General features: G+C 45.3%; 1 protein-coding gene across 3 annotated transcripts in view; it reads right to left on the bottom strand.

Annotated features, from left to right (window-relative positions):
- scin (scinderin) overlaps window positions 1-12,467 on the bottom strand; it is a 153,701-nt gene extending 141,234 nt beyond the window's left edge. Inside the window, exons 1-2 of one of the 3 annotated variants that reach the window (XR_005942622.1) lie at window positions 719-1,086; window positions 477-631 (exon numbers count right to left, since the gene is read on the bottom strand). Coding sequence is in view for 2 of the 3 variants with exons in the window: in XM_041184252.1 (XP_041040186.1) it covers window positions 477-631; window positions 719-911 (348 nt within the window). In the remaining variant the exon portion in view is untranslated. Of the gene's footprint in view, window positions 1-476; window positions 632-718; window positions 1,087-12,431 lie in introns of those variants that run through there. The other 2 variants (XM_041184253.1, XM_041184252.1) reach the window with 2 other exon arrangements.
- Window positions 12,468-19,608: the final 7,141 nt, after the last annotated feature.

Raw genomic sequence — 19,608 nt, 5'->3', positions numbered from 1 at the left:
CTGTTCTTACTGCTCATTACCTTAAAGCACGGAAAAAAGTTAAAACAAAAATCCATAGCATGTACAGATGGGGATATAAGTTGACAACAGGAACCAATTTGTCGTTGATGGCCCTACAAATAGCCTGTCAACTAACTGTCCTGGTTTACACATGGAAAATGTTGTGTAACACAGGAAATTAAAAAAATAGTCGTAATAGGAGGAATTGGAAATGAGTACTTTATCGAGTTGTGCCAATTCTCTGGTTTAACTGACATACAGTTATGTGTTAAGCAACACTGTAGACCTTTAACTTATTTTCCATTCATTTCTATGTTTTCCAACAAGTGATTTTATGGCATTTAATAACTCAACTCACTCAATGTAGTTTTGGCACCAGTGGGAGAACAATAACAAACTCCAAAACAAAATACGAATGATCGCTTTAGGAGGAAAAGATCTGCTATAAGATTTGGAAAACTGCGATATCTATCTACCTTGTACTTAAGTCCTCCTTTGAAATAGCCGACAAAAGTATTGGATTCGTAATCTTGCAGCTCTCGATACTGAACCGGTTTCCCCCCGAGATAGTCATCCATCTGCACGGTAAAAATCGCCGCGGCGCTACTTTCATCCTGAGAGCACTCTTTGCCTAAAAGAAAATAAAGCAGTTTAAAATTAATACCGCCGCGTCTTATTACAAAACAGAAAGTCCTCATGCAGTTTAACTCGGCCTCACCTAACCAAAAATGTAGATTGTAAGAGAAGTTGTTTCTCCTCACTATGGTTTGCATCACCAGGTAAGCGTCTCCCACATAGAAGCTGCCATGCAGACTTTGTGGAACTGGCACCAGCTCTAAATGTTCCACTCTCCACACCTGGATCCCTTCATTTTTTCCAGCATTTTCAAACTCTTTGTGGTACAGCACCATCTTCCCTCTCAAGATCCGCTGAGCGAGAAGCCGGCAACGATCGAACTCTTCCCCTCAAAACTTTGCCACAGCGTTCAGCAACTCTGCAGACTTCGTCTTTTAAGGAAACGAGGGGCGGCGTGAGAGAGCAAAAGTGATGTCAAGATCCGAGCCTGTCAAATACAGAACTAAGCTGCCGAGCAATAAAGCTGTGGATGAGCTAATCAGCAATGGATTCCGACTGGAAACGAATGCCCCGTGTGCTCCTCCTGGTTGGCACCTATGAGTGTCTCGAAGTTAAGAGATTGCGATATGAATCGCCAAGAGCGAAGGCAAGTTCGACAAACCCCTCTGAGACAACTTTTCCCGGATTGTGTGGGGTTATTCAGACCCTATAAGAACCTGCAGATAGGGTGAGATGAAACAAGTGGGAGGAGGCCCATGTGAAAAATAAACATAAGACACACATGAAAGGGATGGAATGGAATGGGATGGGGTGATTGGCCTAGTTCTATGCCGTATGCTCTATTTAAACGCAATCTTAGGACACTGTTGCACTGTTACCTTTCCTCTAGACATTGAGCTGAAAAGAGGCACATAACTCGAGTCAGGTCCCATGCTCAGGCTGGCAGGTGTGGCAGGTCCCCAGTGAGGATCTGCCTCAGTCTCTTGGGTTGTACATCCCCTGGAGTAATACTCCAAGACAACATCAAGCCAGGCTTAAAATGTTGTCCAAGGTACTTTGTCATGCTTTAAGAAAACAGACGATCCCACTTGCACTTTCAAAACACTAAACAATTGCCATCAGTCAGGAGCAGAGCCTTGCCATGCGCTGAAAGGCAGTAAAAGAGGGATTTTGCCCACTGGGTTTGAAATAGGGCTGCCAGCTCTCCAGGATTGCCCTGTAGTCTCCCAGGAATTGAAGTTTAATCTCAGGAGGCCTGCACAGGGCCAAGACAGACAGTAGCTTCTGGTGGAATACAACGGAGTGGATAGCTGGTTCACAGACAGTGCTGAAGTGTGTCAGGTGAATTTAACTAGGTTCAGAGGATCTCTAGAAGGATGCTCATCACTTTGACATCCCGCTAGTTTGCATCTCCTTTACAGATTATTTAATGTAGTTGTCAATAGTGTGAACAACCATCGAGTCATTAAAAAGTTACGTTTTTTTGGCATTTTCATTGACCATTTTCGCCAATTAGTTCCAAAAATATCAGAGTTGGGAAAAATGGTCTGTTTGAGTGGAGTGCTTTGAGGCAGGAGATTATGTGACTAAGTCTCTAGAGATATATTAAACCACATTTCACAACCCTAGCTTTGCACTCTCCAGCTACCAGTTTGAGGCCGGAAGAGCTGTATAACCATTGCCTCAGAGGAGACTTTTAACAAGGCAGTAAGCCCAGCTAGGAGCATGATGCATAATTATAGCCTTCGGCTAGAATGTGTGTCCATTAATGCAACCATTCTGCTGAGCAGAAGGTAGATTCATGAAGGCACAATCTGTCCTTTTTTTAATCTCTCTCTCTCTCACCTACACGTTAAAAGGTCAATTTAAAGCATGTCTGCCTTGCTGGAACAGTACAGATGGGTAGTTAAAGGGGGCAGGCAGGAGATCCCCCCTGCTCTCAACTCAAATCCTCTGTCATCTTAACTGACCTGAGAGCAGTCTTGTGAGAGCCACCCACCCCAGGGAGATGGGGACCTACTTTTAATGGAAAAGTTCGAAGCAGATGATTTCTGTGGCATCGCAATGATAATTTAACTGGAAAATCTCAGGAGGCTGAATGGGGCTAAAACAGACAGTAAGGTCTGGTGGGAAAAAGGGGAGTGATCAGCTGGTTTGAATTCAATTCTACAGGCTGTAAGATGGATTTAACTAAGTATGAAGGGTCTATAGAAGAATGTTCATCATCTTGACGGCCATTAGTCCATATCATCATTCCAGGGCAATGTACCTATCAAGCACTGTTAACATGTCAGCTATCGAAGGAGTTTCATTCTAAATTAATCACGCTAATTTACATCAATCTCAGACACTAAACTTGACTCTTGCTGTCTGTCTAGGTACCATGTCCTAAGAGGATATTGCCACTATAGACTTCCATATGTTTGTTCATGGTTATGATTGGCAAGATATTGCTGTGGTTTGCCATTGCCTGCTGCAGGTTCTGGCTGACCAGGAGACTCTCCCACTCTTACTGCTTGCCATACGCACATTTGAAGGATTTGCAGGTTGATATTCAACCTGTTTGGCCACATTATGAACATACCTTCCGTGGCCTTCAAGTCTTCGAGTGGGACTCAAAACTGGAGCTTCTGGCCCTGAGGTAGGGACACAACCGGTGCACCACAAAACCTCCACAGACTTGACTGGATGTTGATAATCATCAACCCAGTTACTGCTGAGTTACCATTATACCATGGATCTGCCTTTATAATCACTAGTATTCAAATTAATAGGTAACCTTGTACGTAACTTACTCTATGTACTTACTAAAAATTTAAATTTAGTTGGCGCTAATCCTGATTCTGACTAAGCAAATAATTGTTGGTGCAGGACTTGTTATCAGAATTCTTTGATGACTTTGTAAGAAAGATTTGTTCATCCATTCAGCAGTTTACATGTATCATAATTCGAGGCTAAAGTAAATGTGAATATAATCTGGACTGCTTGATGTAAAACAGTTTAATGAGACAAATTTGGGCATCATCCACACCCAAACATAAACTGGGTGATAAATCGCAGATAAGAAGTTAAACTCAAGAGTTAAGGAGTTCTTTGATAAGAGTCCAAGAGTTCCAAGAGTCAAGGCTTCCTTGATAAATATTTGTTCAGATGTCTATTTCAGGAACCTATATTTGCATAAGGTGGCTTTTGAGTTAGACAGAAAAAGCTGAGTATGTCATATACATGCTTAACTAGCTTGTTAATTCCTAAAAACTTAGGAAGGAGCACTTTTGTGATGATGACAGGATTTTATTGGGTTAATTTGTCAGGTTCAGCTAGTTTTTGCAAACAGCTCAATCTCCTCTTGGTTCTCAGTGGAAAGGTCAGATAAACTTTTGTGAAGTTGATTTCATATCATCTGACAAAATTTGAGGCAGATGATATCACAAATGAGTTACATATGCCACATGAGCTGATGTAAAGTGAAAAAACACACTGCTTCTGCGTAGCATGACTGCCCTATTACTGAGATTTTCCAATTCACCCCTAGTGAACTATACTAAGGTCTAGGACTCCAATTTGAGCTGCAGCGTAGAAATCCTATTAAACCTATTTTTGAGTCTGCAAGTGAGGATCCACAGCTGACACTGAACATGAAAATCACAAGGTTTGAACAGGAGTGAGACCAACGGTACTACCTTGGCGTGAGAGGTGGAGATTGGACCAGAACAAATGAATAGTACCTCAGAAGCTTGGTCTCTGAAAGGGTTTAAATTCAGTGGCTCTAAATAAGGAAAGAGATGCCACTAAGACAGGAAAAGAAGATGATGGTGACCCAGTGAAGGCGATGGTAGGTTGACCTTGTTCTTCAACACCAACCATTGGTAAATTCTCATAAAGGGTCTGGTCTGACAAAGTGGAATCCACAGAGGAAGGTTGGCCCTCCTTTATCATGAGGATAAGGAGGCAGAGCCAATGCACATCAACCACTGAAAAGTATAATTGGTCCCTCTTAGTGTCTCATTATGGTTAGAAAAACACAAAAGATCCCCTTTATGTTAGGAAAACACAGGATGACAATGCATTAATATGGTCTTATCTGTTAATAGAAGGGATTAAGGGATGCCACCATGGTTTATCCTTTCATATTGTGTCTACTTATATTATCAATGGCTCTATGACCAGTTGAGAAGGGATGGACTAGCTGCCCGCTATTCAACCTCCTCAGTTGGCCACAACAAAGGTTTAAGTTTCTCTTTCACAGGATAAGCCTTTTTCAAATCCAAATGAATTGAACTATTTCAGGCTGTAAGCAAAAAAGAGCCAACCAAGTCAGGTTTTCTTAAGTTAAAGGAACAGTAAATTTATTAACCACTAAATCCAAGGAAAAAAAAATAAATCGTGAGGTCAAGCATTTGGCCCTCAAGCAGTTTTCAGGCCGACACACACACACACACACACACACACACACACACACACAAAAACACACACACACAAAACACACATATACACACACAAAATACACATATAGAAAACACACATAAACACAAAACATACACACACAGGTATCAGAAAAGTAGAAAATTAGAGTTCAATAAAATAGAGTAAAAGAATGTAAGGTTAAGTGTCCTTCGATTGTCCTTAAGGCATAGATTTTAAACGTTGTGGCCGATTGGATTAGCTGGTTTCTTGGATGCAGTCAGGTATAAAAGATGTTGCAGTTATTAAGAAATCTCAGTTTGCTGGTAGGTTCGGGTAATGGTGAGCTCTCAAACAGTTGTTCCAAAAGAGACAGAAATAGAACTCAGCTGTCAGCCTGTTTCCTCTGCTGAAAACTTTCTTGCAATCTCCTTGCAGTGGCTGCTGCCTGGCTTGTTATACCGCACCCATCGTGTATTTCCAAGGGGTTTTGGGTGGTTGTGCTTGTGACAATCAATATCCAGCACTTTGCATTTTAATGTCTCTTCCTTGGACAGTGACGAGTTTTGATGGGACTCCGAATTATAGGAAATGTATCTCTCTTCACATTCCCCTGAGGGTGACTTGTTTTCTTTTTTCACCTTCATCTTGGAAGGTGACCTTGCATTTTTAAGTGGTATGTTCTGTTTCGTTTCAAATTGCAAAATTTCCTGTCAGTTGAAAGTTTGAAAATCATTCTTTCCAAAATTAAAGGGGGCACAGCCTCATGACTGATCAAGGGTCTCGAGGAAGGAAGGGAATGGCTGACCAGGCAGTCCAAGAAAAACAGGCAGGTAGTTTGGGAGTCCCCTTGGGTCCCGCTCACAAATCGGTATTCAATTTTGGAGGCTGATGAGGGCACTGGTTCCTCCAGGGACAACGGACAGAGCCAAACTTCTGGCACCACAAGCAGCCTATCTGTACAGGAGGGGAGGAAGGGAGGGAGAGCAATAGTAATAGGGGACTCTATAGTCAGGGGAACAGATAGGAGCTACTGTGGCCGTCAATGTGACTCCAGGATGGTATGTTGCCTCCCTGGTGCCAGGGTCCGGGACGTCATTGAACGGCTGCAGGGTGTCCTGAAGTGGGTGGGTGATAAGGTAGAGTTCATGGTACATTTTGGTACCGATGACATAGGTAGAAAGAGGGATGAGGTCTTGTATCAAGAATTCAGGGAGTTAGGCAGTAGACTAAAAGTAAGTCCTCTCAGGTTGTAATCTCTGGATTACTCACAGTGCCATGTACTAGTGAGCTCAGAAATAGGAGAATAGTGCAGATGAATATGCAGCTTAAGAGTTGGTGCAGGAGGGAGGGTTTTAGATTCCTGGATCACTGGGACCATTTGTGGGGAAGGTGGGACCTGTACAAATGGGACGGTCCAGATCTGAACCAGAGCAGGACTAACATCCTTGTAGGCGGGTTTGCTATTGTTGTTGGGAGGACTTTAAACTAATTCGGCAGGGGGAGGGGACACAGAATGTTAGCAGAATAGGGACACATCATAATACAGTAAAACAATCAAGTCAGAGGGAGTACAGCTGCAATAAGCTTCAAGGGAGTAAGGCAAGGCTGGATGGCTTCTACTTTAATGACAGGAGTATTACAGGTAAAACGGATGAGTTAAGGGTGAGGATTGAAATGTGGAATTGTGATATAGTAGCCATTACTGAGATGTGGTTGAGGGAAGGGCAGGATTGGCAGCTCAACGTTCTGGGAGAGAGAATCTTCAGGCGAGACAGGGTGGGGGTAAAAGAGGAGGAGGCATTGCATTATTTGTTAAGGAGTCAGTTACTGCAGTAAGGAGAGATGATATCTTGGAGGGGGCATCGAATGAAGCTTTGTGGGTAGAGCTTAGGGATAAAAAAGGGGCAGCCACATTGTTAGGTGTTTATTATAGACCCCCATACAGTCAGCGGGAAATTGAGGAGCAAATATGTGCACAATTTGTGAAGGTGTGTAAAAACAATAACAATAAGGTAATTATATTAGGTCAACTTTCCCAACATTAATTGGGATAGACATCGTGTTATGGGCTTGGATGGAGTGGATTTCTTGAAATGTGTACAGGAGAACTTTTTAGGTCAATATGTAAAGGGTCCAACAAGGGATGGTGCATTGCTGGACCTAGTTCTGGGGAACAAAGCCGGACAGGTGGCTGAGGTAGTGGTGGGCGAGCATTTTAGTGATAGCGACCACAACATGGTATAGTTTAAGTTTGTTATGGACAAAGAAATCGACAAGTTTCAAAAAAATGTTTTGGACTCGGGAGAGCGGATTTTAGTAAAATAAGGCAGGATCTGGCCAAGATAGACTGGGAACAGTTACTTGTGGGGAAATCTACAGAGGAACAGTGGGGGGTGTTCAGAAAGGAAATGGGGAGGGTACAGGCTCATCATGTTCCATCTAGGGTGATAGGAAGGAGTAACAAGCCCAGAGAACCATGGATGACCGGAGGTATTGAGGTTATGATGAGAAGGACAAGAGAGACTTTTAGCAGGTACAAGGGAAGCAAATCAGCAGAGGCATTAGTGGAGTACAGACAGTGCAGGGTGGAGCTTAAGAAAGCAATTAGGAGAGCAAAGAAGGAATATGAGAAAGCTCTGGCTGGTAAAAGTAGGGAAAATCCCAAGATATTCTTTAAGTATATCAATGGGAAGAGGATAACCAGGGAAAGAGTAGGGCCCATAAGGGACCAAGGGGGCAGTCTCTGGGTGGAGCCAGAGGACAATGCTAGAGTATTGAATGAATACTTCACATCCATCTTCACCCAAGAGAATGAGGATGAAGGTATGGAACTCGGGGAGAGAGACTGTGAGGTTCTTAAGCAAATTGATATAGGGAGTGACAAGGTATTGGAGGTGTTGGCAGGCTTAAAAGTGGACAGATCTCCAGGTCCGGATGATTTGTGTCCCAAACTGCTGAGGGAAGCAAGGGAGGAGATTGCACGGGCTCTTGCCCAAATTTTTAATTCCTCTCTGGCCACAGGGGAGGTGCCAGAGGACTGGAGAACAGCTAATGTGGTTCCGCTATTTAAGAAGGGTTGGAGAGATAAGCCAGGGAACTACAGGCCGGTGAGTCTCATGTCAGTGGTAGGGAAACTATTGGAGAAAGTTCTGAAGGAGAGTATCCATCTCCACTTGGAGAGGCAAGGTTTGATCAGGGATACTCAGCATGGCTTTATCAGAGGGAGGTCATGCCTAACAAATTTGATTGAATTTTTTGAGGAGGTGACCAGGTGTGTAGATGAGGGTAGTGCAGTTGATGTGGTTTATATGGATTTCAGCAAAGCCTTTGACAAGGTCCCACATGGGAGACTTATAAAGAAGGCAAATGCACATGGGTTACAGGGTAATTTGATAAGGTGGATTCAAAATTGGCTTAGTTGTAGGAGGCAGAGGGTGATGACAGAAGGATGCTTTAGTGACTGGAAACCATTGTCCAGTGGCGTACCACAGGGATCTGTGCTGGGTCCCCTATTATTTGTCATTTATATAAATGACATAGATAATTATGTGGGGGGTAGGATTAGTAAGTTTGCGGATGACACAAAGATTGGCTGGGTGGTTAACAGTGAGGTTGAGTGTCTTGGGCTACAGGAAGATATAGACGGGATGGTCAAATGGGAAGATAAATAGCAGATAGAATTTAACCCTAAAAAGTGTGAGGTGATACACTTTGGAATGATTAATTTGACAAGGAAGTATTCAATGAATGGCATGGCACTAGGAAGTTCTGAGGAACAAAGAGACCTTGGTGTGTGTGTCCATAGATCTCTGAAGGCAGATGGACATGTTAGTGGGGTGGTGAAAAAGGCTAATGGGATGCTTGCCTTTATCAATCGAGGCCTAGTTTACAAAAGTAGGGAGGTCATGTTGGAGTTATATGAAACCTTGGTGAGGCCACAGCTGGAGTACTGTGTGCAGTTCTGGTTGCCACATTATAGGAAGGATGTGATTGCACTGGAGGGGGTGCAGAGTTGATTCACCAGGATGTTGCCTAGGATGAAACATTTAAGTTATGAAGAGAGGTTGGATAGACTTGGGTTGCTTTTGTTGGAGCAGAGAAGACTGAGGGGCAACATGATCAAGGTATACGAGGTTATGAGGGGCATGGATAGGGTGGATAGGGAGCAGCTGTACCCCTTAGTTGAAGGGTCAGTCACAAGGGGGCATAAGTTCAAGGTGAGGGGCAGGAGGTTTAGGGGGGATGTGAGGAAAAACATTTTTTACCCAAAGAATGGTGACGGTCTGGAATGCACTGCCTGGGACGGTGGTGGAGGCGGGTTGCCTCACCTCCTTTAAAAAGTGCCTGGATGAGCACTTGGCACGTCATAACATTCAAGGCTATGGACCAAGTGCTGGTAAATGGGATTAGGTAGGTAGGTCAGATATTTCTCTTGTGTCGGTGCAGAGTCGATGGGCCGAAAGGCCTCTTCTGCACTGTGATTCTGTGATAACAGTGGCCACTTGCCTAATTAATAGAAGGAGACCATTCAACCCACTGTGTCCTTGCTGGCTCACTGCAAGAGTAACTCACTTAGTCCCATTTGACTGCTTTTTATGCATAGCCCTGAAAATCTTTTCTCTTCCGAGAATTATCCAATTTGCTTCTGAAGGTTTCAATTGAATCTGCCTCTACCACAACCTCAGGCAGTGCATTCTAGATCCTAAACACTCGCTGAGGAAAATAACTCTGTTAGGTGTTCGTTTAACCTTCTCTGCTCTACGGAGAATGATCCCAACTTCTACAATCTCTCCACAAAACTGAAGTCCCTTATCCCCGGCAACATCCTGATAAATTTCCTCTGCATCCTTTCCAAGACCTTGAAATCTTTCCTAAAGTGTGATGCTCAAAAGAGCACACAATATTCCAACTGAGGCCAAATCAACGATTTATAAACATTTTGCATGACTTCCTTGTTTTTGTATGTAATGTCCCTCTTTACAAAGTCAGCTATTCCACATGCTTTCTTAACTATCTTATCAAGCTACCCTGCCACCTTCAAAGATTTGTGAATGAGCAGCTACAATTCTTTTTGCTCTTGCACTCCTTCAAAATAGTACCAAAAATTATAAGAGCAAAATACAGCAGATGCTCGAAATCTGCAATAAAATCAGCAGGCTGGGGACGGGGAATTGGAGGCCTGGGGGAGAAGCCTGGCCAGGATTCAGAGGCCTGAGACTTGGTGGGGGAGGGACATTGACCTGTGGAGAATCAGAGTCGTGGTTAAGGTGTAGAGAGACCTTGTCGGCAAGGTCGGAGGGATGGTGGAAGGGGATGAGAAGACTGGGGTGGCGTTCGCTCACCTGTGGGTGTACAGGATGCCTTGTTGGGAGGGTTGAGGGAGATCAGAAGAGTGGTGGGTGGGGTGGGGGGGGGTGTCCGCTCGTAGGGCATTGCCCATGTAGGCACACTGGATTCAAGTAAGCGAAAAGACATTTACTTCCTGGATCTGGCAGCTCTTGCCTAGATTTAGCTGCTAGGTTCAGGAAAATCAGCTGTCCACTGTTAAATTTTAAATGGGGAATAAAAATGAGGCTTACAGCCTCAGTATAATATTTAAAATGTCAGCTCACTTCCTTGCAGTGGGCTGCTTGCCTGCTCATCATCCTGTCCCTGTTAAAACTGGAAGTGGGCAAGTTTTGGCTGCGATTCAGGCTTTCAACACATTAACCACACTCCCAACCAAAGCCCACTTGCTTTTAAGGTTCAGTTTCCCTCCAATAAGTTAGTGTAAACAAATCATTTTGCAATGAGAAAAAGGGCAGAAAGGTAATTCCAGGCCTTAAGAGCTTAATGGCCTCCTTCTGACTCTATGGCCAGAATTCTACAGCCTGCTGGAGCGAGCTGACAACTTGGCGGAGGGGGAGAGAGCATAGGAGTCGAGTGGCATGGTGGTGGTCTGGTGGTCGGTGGGGGGTGGGGGGGGGGGTGGGGCGGGGTCCTGTGTCTGTCGCCTACCTGCCCCTGTTGGGTTTTTACCATCAGTGCGGAAAACATCACCCTGCCCTTGGGCCAACTGAAGCCTTTAAGTGGCCAATTAATAGCCATTTAAGGGCCTCTCCTTGCTGCTGCTGATATTTTACCAGTGGTGGGGGTGGGAGGGGGGGTGCCCACGTGATGTGGTGAGATTGCCAGGCACTGGATTGGCAGGGCCCCTCCCATTTGTGTGCCCTGTTCCCAATGCAGTCTCCCTCCCGGCAACATTATTCCCCTGCACTCACTTGTTCCTCCCTCTGGTGGCACCCCCAACTCCCTCATCGGGTTCTGTCAGACTGGCTCCAGAGAAATCCCCTCCCTAATTACCTTGTTATCTGGCTCCTGTTTAGCTACATGTAGTCCCAGCTTGGCCACCACTCCCAATGAGTTGCTTGGACTAGACAGCTGCTGGCTATCTGATTGGCCAGCAGCCCTTGGAGGTGGGACTTTCACCCAGATTGGGGCAAAAGTCTTGACCTCAGCCAATTAACAGCTCCACGCGCATTAAGTCAGATCAGAGCTTCTTGGCCACGATGAGGTGAGCTCAGCCCTGACTTCTCAGCCTGAAGCAAGCCTACTGTCTCCAGATAGTATTCCAGTCTAGAACTCTGTGACTAAAATGACTGAATGAAATTACCTTCTATGATCTAACTCATTTTATTTACTGCAAAAACAATATATGGACAACATTTTGTAGATGTGGGCAAAATTAATGATCAACAAGATCTAATTTTAAAGTTAAAGCTTCTTTAGAATTAATTAATGTATGTTTTAAAATTAGGAAGTGCTGAAAAGTGTGTACAACAAGAGTGTAAATCTCTTCATGGTCTCACTAGTCCTATGTTCCTACACAAATGCTTGATAGACTAGGGAGTCAAGGATTATGGGGGGCAGACGGGAAAGCGGAGTTGAGATCACAATCACATCAACTGTGATCTTATGGAATGGCAGAACTGCTCCTCCAGCCCCCAGAGCTCTCCTTTCCTCTAATTCTGACCTTTTGTGCATACCTTCCCCTTTCTTTTTTCCACTGTTGGCAGCCGTATCTTCAGCCATCTAAGCCTCATGCTCTGCATTTCCCATCCTAAAACCTCTCCACATCTCCACCTCCTTCTTCTCCCTTAAGATGCACATTAAAGATGACTTCTTTGCCCAATCTTTTGGTTATCATTCCCAATATGGCTTGGCAGCCGTCTTTTAAAATGAGGCTTCTGCATAATGCCTTGGAATGTTTTGCTAAATTAATTGTGGACAGACAAGCAAATTGCTGACATTGATGTAGATATTAATCACTTATGTGCTTAACATCAGATAGCAAATTTACTTTACTGGAAGAAAATGATTATGGATAACTTTATTAATTAGAATACTAGAAAGGAATCATACAGTAATAAGCAATAAGTAACGGTTGGAGGTTTTAGGAAGACTATACTTACATAGATATTGCAATAATCACACATAGTTTTGTCCAACAGAACTGTATGCTAAATCCACAGCATCTAATTTTCTGTATTAAATTGCTACTGCAGCAAATGGGCCAGGGCTGGACGATATTCATTTGTGAGCTTGTCAAGGACAGTTACTTTCTTGCTTTTGTGAGCTGCAAGACAAAAATACGAAAGTGCTATCATTGTATTTAATATTCTTTTTGTTTTTTTTTAACCTACCGCATTGGTTCTTTATAGTGTTGCCATCTCTGTCCTCCCCAACATACAGCCCGATCAATATAATTTTATTCTTTCCACAGGATTAATTTCCTTTCATAAGTATTCAGCTGATGGCTTTAAGTTCTGTTCAAAATAAGTTGTGTGAATAACTTCTAAAATATTTCTGCTGCACTGTGTAGATTCTTTCCATAATACAACAGAATTACTCTGCCAATTTGGCATTTTAAAGAGGTCAGGAAATGCATTAAAAAAAATCACTGCTGCACTCTATTTTTAGAGGTCAGGCATGTTTGTGTTACAATACTTGAGCCCCAGATTTCTGAGATAGATAAAATCAAGGCCCACTGCCCATGCTGTGGATGCATCAGCATTGGAAACCAGAATGGTTCATCGTGTCAAAATTTTGCAAGGCCCTCCTTTCATTAGAATAAGGCCCCTGCATATGTAACAAAATAAGTGGAGAATTAGACCAGAGATGCTGTTGGAGAGAGCAGTCACAAAATGCAACCAGCCAACAGCTCTTAAAAGGCAGCTGGTTGGTTCTTAAAGAGGGGTTAATATTCGGTTCTGTTGTGTGTTCTCATGGTTGCAAGGAGTAAACTGTTCTCGTTACCTTGGAGTTTGTACTACAGGATGTTTACAAAGTAAAGTGGCTGCTACCTGTGTACATCCTGGTGCAAGCTGTATGTGGAGAGGTAGCAGAGAGAGGAAACAAAGAAGACATTTTGTATGCAGAGAATTGTTGAGGTTTTTTGGAGGACCACAGTGCAGCCAAGAACCAGCCTGAGCCCTGAGACCACGTCCGAAGGGGAAGCTCTGGAAGAAATGTCACGGTGCTCATCCACCAGCTCAGAGCCACATACCTCGGTGGGGCACAGCTCTAGTTTAGGCTTGGGCTCACTTTCTGGAGAATCTCACTGACACTCCCCCAGTGCAGTCAGAGGCAGGGACATCCCAGGTCTCCGGCACTCAGAGGACTGCTGGAGAACAGCCACCGCTCAGTCCAAGTCTGATGATGAGCCTCTGGAAGCGGCCCCTGACTCAATGCTGGAGATGCAACAACAGGTGGCAGGGCATCAGGCACAGATTCGACAGTCACTCAGCAGACTAGAGTGAAAGATGGAGGAGTCTGTCCTTGTTCTTTGTGATGTCGCGGCTCCAACATGCGAGTGCCTCGAGGTCACCACTGGAAGGCTGGTGACCAACATGGAGACTTTGGTCCAGCAGGTCTTGCCGGATTTGTGCTCGGCCCTGCACTCCATGGCCACACACCCTGGTGGGCACCATTAAGACGTAGGCGACATGAGGACGAGGCACCTTGACCTCCCTCCAGGTGCACCATCTTCTGCAGAGTCAGGGTGGGACCCTTGGGCACCCACAGGGAGAATGAGCATCAGCCAGACACCCTGGGGGCCTCCTCTCAGGACACTCCAAGTGTGTGCAGCAGCACAGAGTCTCCTCTGCCTGTGATCCCATCCACTCCAGCTCAGGAGGGTGCATCAGCCCATGAGCAGGAGACCCTTATCAAGCCAGGCCTCGGGCCACCAGAGGACATCCACTAAGGTCATCACAGACATCAGGATGTAGCAGTCAGCAGGCTGCCTCCACCTCTGCTGTGAATGTCAGGGCTGAACCCAGGCATAGTGGTAGGGTTAGGAAATTTAAGAAATCTTGATGTCACTTTTGGGTCACCTGTGTGTTACCACTGTAAAGAAATTGCACTTTAATGAATAAATGTGATGGTTATGTGAATATTTTGGTCAACTGAAAGTGTTGTGATTTTGTACATTGGAATCCTCTTATTTTGAGGTTTAGCCTTCCTCCCACTCAGTGACAGTGTCTCACTGTGAGATTCACATTCCTGTGATGTCAACCTCAGTTGAACTAGTATCTCCACCTCTTGTGTGATGTCAGGGAGATGTGTTTAAATATTTATTTGAAGCATGTGATGTATTCATTTCTAATTCACTTCTTCCTCAAGGAACACCTTGAAGTGAAGAAGGGTCATAAGGACTTGAAATGTTAAATGTTTCACTCACCACAGATGCTGTTTGACCTGTGGAGTTTTTCCAGCATTTTCTGTTTTTATTTCAGATTTCCAGCATCTGCAGCATTTTGCTTTTACCATTGTGTGAAGGCAGCTCATCAGCATTGATATTCTGGTGGCATTTGTGGCTCCCCAGTGGTAGTGACAGAACAAAGGACATACATGGGAGGAGGAGATCCCTAGCCATATCTTCATCTCAATGACATCAGTGTTTGTATCATTATATGGCGGAGAAAGCTTCAAGTCACCTCTCACATTGCTCTTGCTTCTCAGTTGACTCTCAGTTCCGAGATTGAGCGCATTCACAGGGCACCGTGAATCAAAGCAGAGATTGTGGCCTGGCAATTCATGAGGCCAAAATCCACAAGTGTGAATGCAGGACTTATTCTCGTTGCTGGTGATTGGACAACTCCTGAGATGAAAGGGAATGGCATTGATGGCTAGGAGAGATGTTGCTATAAGCCCTCACTTAACTTTACTCTTCCTGGAACCTGTCAGCAATTAAAGTGTCATGGGCACATCTCCCATTTCTTCCCTCCTCCATAGCGTGATCGTGATCAAAGCAGCCTCCTGAGGTTCCAGGGCCTCCAGATCTTCATCCTCCGATGAGCTCACATTCTCCTCCAGGTCATCCTCCAGCAAGTGATCATCTTTTTGCACTGCCAGATTGTGAAGTGCGCAACACACTGCGTTGATGTGGGAAACCCTGTTGGGAGTGTATTGGAGTGAGCCACCTGAAAAGCATCTTCAGAAGCCCTATGGTCTGCTCTGTAAGGGAGCGTGTGGACCTGTGAGGAGTGTTGTACCTCTCCTTGGAATAACTCTGAGGGCGACGCACAGGTATCATCAGCCAGCGCTTCAGTGGGTACCCCTTATCCCCAAGCAGCCACCCCTGCAGACATAATGGCCCCTCAAAAATCTCAGGCACCTGGGAGTGACCCAGGATGTAGGAGTCATGGCAACTCCCAGGGTACCATACAAACGTGCAGTAAGTGCTTCCGGTGATCACACTCCAGTTGTACATTGATGGAATGATAGCCCTTGCAGTTTGAAAACATTAGGGCCTGCTGCCATGAAGCCTGTCTAGCGACAAGGGTGCAGTCTATTGCATCCGACATTCTTGGGAAGCCTGAGATGGTGGCGAAGCCAGTGAATCTTGTAGCCTGGCTATCTTCATCCAGAGCAAACCTGACAGAATGATGGGCCTTCCTGTAAAGGGCATCTGTGACTTCCTTTATGCATCAATGTGTTGCGGACTGAGAAATGCCGCACAGGTTCCCTGTTGATACCTGGAAAGACCCAAAGGCAAAGAAATGGAGTGCTGCGGTCACCTTCAAAGCCACTGGCAGGGGATACGTGGCATCAGGTCTTAGCGAAGAATGCGGCATATCTGATGTACCAGAGCTTGGAACAAGTGCAGACATGCCCGGCATTGTCTCTCACTCATTTGTAAATAGGAGACTCTTCTATGGTATACCCTAGGTCTGGCCATTCACCTCCATTGTCCAGGTGTCTCTTCCTGATCCTCCTGTTCATGCTCTGATTCCGCTTGACCATGTCCCTCAGGTGGAGCTTCCTGCTGGAGCTGTGCACGGTGTCACCTCTGCCTTCTTCACTTCCTCCAATGCATTAGGACCCTGACAGAGGCAGCAGTGAGCCCTGGATCCATGTTTGCTTTTGCCTTCTCTCTGAAATGAAACATTGAAGACATTAATGACTAAAGGGTTAGGAAAGTGAAGTTCAAAATATGAAATGTATGGCAACTGTAAGGGTCTATAGTTTTTCCTGCCCTACTTGCATGGTGGCTACTACAGCCTAGTCCCTGAGACACTAGCACACATATTGAGCTGACCAAGATGGCATCACAGATATGTAACATCTGGGCCCTGCATAAGATGATAAGGTGTAAATGAGATGAGTGACCCAACCTAGCTCTGTGCTCCAATCTCTGATATAGCATTTTAATGACCAATCAGTTGCTCATGGTCAATTAGTGGATGCCCTTTGGCCCATTAAGAATGCAAATTTGGTAAACACGTGTCAGGCCTTCATTGATGAAATGCTATATATGATACAGCTGTGCCTCCTTCACTGTTGTCTTCATTCCTAAATTTCACATTCTTATGTGTTACTCTTGAGTTGCAGCGACTGTGATGTGAAGCCACTGAGTTCTGAGCACCCTATTAACAATGCTAATGAAGCCACTGGCTTTCAGTGGCTTTCTTCCTAAGTGGGTCTTCCTCTTTTCTCACTAAGCAGACTCATGTGCACTCTTGCAGCACCAACAAGTTAGAGGGTACCCCCTTAGCTCAACAGTGCGCTTTTCCCACATTGCCTTAGACACCTTCTAATCAGATTTGCTGGTACTTTTGATTTGAGACAGTGCCATTACTGTGGAACAGCGAGATGGTGGTTCTCCACTATTACTTCGAAACACAATTCGACGCCCCTCCCTCACTGTCTATCTGCCTGGTATATATCTGGAACCTGACGATGTGAAGGTAGAGCTCCCTCCTGTTATCCTCCAGCCTCCTCCAGTATACTGCATCCCATAATTATTAAGGTGGACATTCCTACCCTCTCCTCTGAGTCCATCACTTGTGATGTGCCTATTGCGCAAGTGGACCTCCAACCACCCCATCTAGAGGCTGTGTGCATGGTCACCTACAGAGGTGAATCACCCCCAGGAGAGCTTCACATAGTCCCGCAGCCTTTATTATGTGTTTCCAATCTACACGCTGCAGATGCCTCCAGTCACCATCATCATTCCATCTACAACCCAGTACAGAGACCGCCAAGTCCAAGGACAGTGACTGTGAGAGCGCAGCACACCAAGCTATGCTTTTTTCCCTCTGAGCACACAGCCCTTGCCCCTCCCTGCAGCTGGACTACACTGTGCTCCCAACAATTCCTGGTGCTGTATCCCTGGACTGTCTCCTATCTCTGACTTCTGATTATGAGGTCCAAGTAGCCCTTGGACTGCCTGAACTCTGTGACTCCTGGCTGTAAGTCCCAGACCAAGGACTTGGATTTTCACCGAGTTCTCCATTGCCCTGATGACTGAGCATTACCGTGTCCCCTCAAAAGTCACTCCTTCCCCACCTTCTGCATCGCCGTGCAACCTATTCCTCTTGTACCACAGTAACAACTTACTCCCCCTCCACTTCCTACTCCAGAGTTTGCCTGCATCCCCTTCCAATCAAACATGTGTTATCCCCTTGACGCCCTTGAATGTTAATGTTTCATGTATCCTTGTTGGGGTCCAGCTTCGCACCCCTCGGCCTCACCTCTGCCTTTCATTGTTCTTCATCCTCCTCCACCTCCTTGTCCCTCTGCCTTCCATTGTGTCCCCTTTCCACCCTCAGAGTTCTTGCCCAATGCCCCACTTGTGTTTGCCCTTCCCAGCTCACAGCTGTTGCTTAGCCTTCCCTCCCCATTCTCCATCTTGTGTTTTCCCTTCCCCACTCACAGCCCTCACCCAGCCTTCCTTCCCCATTGCCCTCCTTTGTGTTTGTCATCCTCACCCTCCCCTCAGACCCTAACCCTGGTTGAAATGCTAGTTTCTGAAAGTGGAGTTCTACCTGACTACCACTGCACAGTGGTGTCCTTGTGGACAATGGTCTCAGCCACCGGGAGTAGAAACCCCTGCACTCCCCAACCCCAGCTGCAGTACTGGTCACTGTCTGAAAGTGGAGGCCTGCGTGAGTGCCACCACAGCAGTGGTGTCCTTCAGGTCAACGTAGGCAAAGAGCAGTAGCAGACTAACCCTACAGCCCCAGCAGTGTGACACTCATTCCAACAAGATCAGCACAGTGGTATGGCAGGTAGGCTGTGTATGTTACACTGAAGTTACGAGTGAACTAAGGTCCCATGTGTGCACACCACTCCTTTTCAAATGGGTTTTAGGCTGATGTAATTTCCCTCTGGCGTGACGGAAGATTGGGAGGCACGACAAGATTCTAGTGAGCAGCTGCTTTAATGAGCATTCATGACATGTTAATGAATGCAAATGGTGTTCACATCATAAGGCAGTGGGATAACCAAATCGCCATAAACCCCCCATCGGCAGAACCGAATTTCTGACTTTTTCCCTGATGCTGCATTCTCTGCTCCCACCCGCCACGAAACTCACGAGTGGGGATGGATGGGGAAATTCCACCCTTTGTTCTAGGAAGGTACTGACCTTGAATGTGGATATTTCAGGTACTCCAGCACTGCAAATCACAAGATAACCTTCGTGGAAGATTTTTGCATATACTTCTAAGCATCAATTTGGTTTCTCTCTTCCAATTTCTTGTATGTCTGTCAGTTCAATCACGGACACAGCCCCCAAATTTCTGTTACAACCAGGTGAGGAGTGGCCACATGGCTCCCTTCTTTTCCCTCTCTTTGTTTGACTGCAACAGGTAGATAATATTGTACCAACCTGGCCTAAGAAAAAGTAATAAAAATGCTCCAACTATTGCCTACACACACTTGAAGTTCACCCGCAAACAAATAGATTATATAGTGGAGAGGATAGATTAAATAATTTAGAATCCAGTAAAATTACAGGGGTATAAGGCTCATGATGGTTAGTGACTTGACTGAATTCAGGCTGGACTCGGTGGTCCTGCTGCTTTCACTTGGAGGTCCTTCTGCTTTCAGCATCAAGGTGCTTTAAAGAAGTAAATGGACAATTTACCTGTTCTTTTGGAGACAGCAGCGCTGGGCTGAGTTATTTTTAAAATTCCTGTCTGCAGTACTTGGATAGTCAAAATCAGCAAACATGGTTCAAAACTTGCAAGTTGAATGGAGAGAGAGAGAGACAGGGCAGGGAAGGAACTGAATCAGGGTCTGTTGCTTCAGCATATTTTTTGCTTGTCCAGTTCTACTACTGAAGCAGGTGCTTAAACACAC

The sequence above is a fragment of the Carcharodon carcharias genome, chromosome 3, assembly GCF_017639515.1.
Source record: "Carcharodon carcharias isolate sCarCar2 chromosome 3, sCarCar2.pri, whole genome shotgun sequence".
NCBI lineage: Eukaryota > Metazoa > Chordata > Chondrichthyes > Lamniformes > Lamnidae > Carcharodon > Carcharodon carcharias.
The sequence above is the reverse complement of the archived record's forward strand: the minus strand, read 5'-3'. Positions and strand labels throughout refer to the sequence as shown.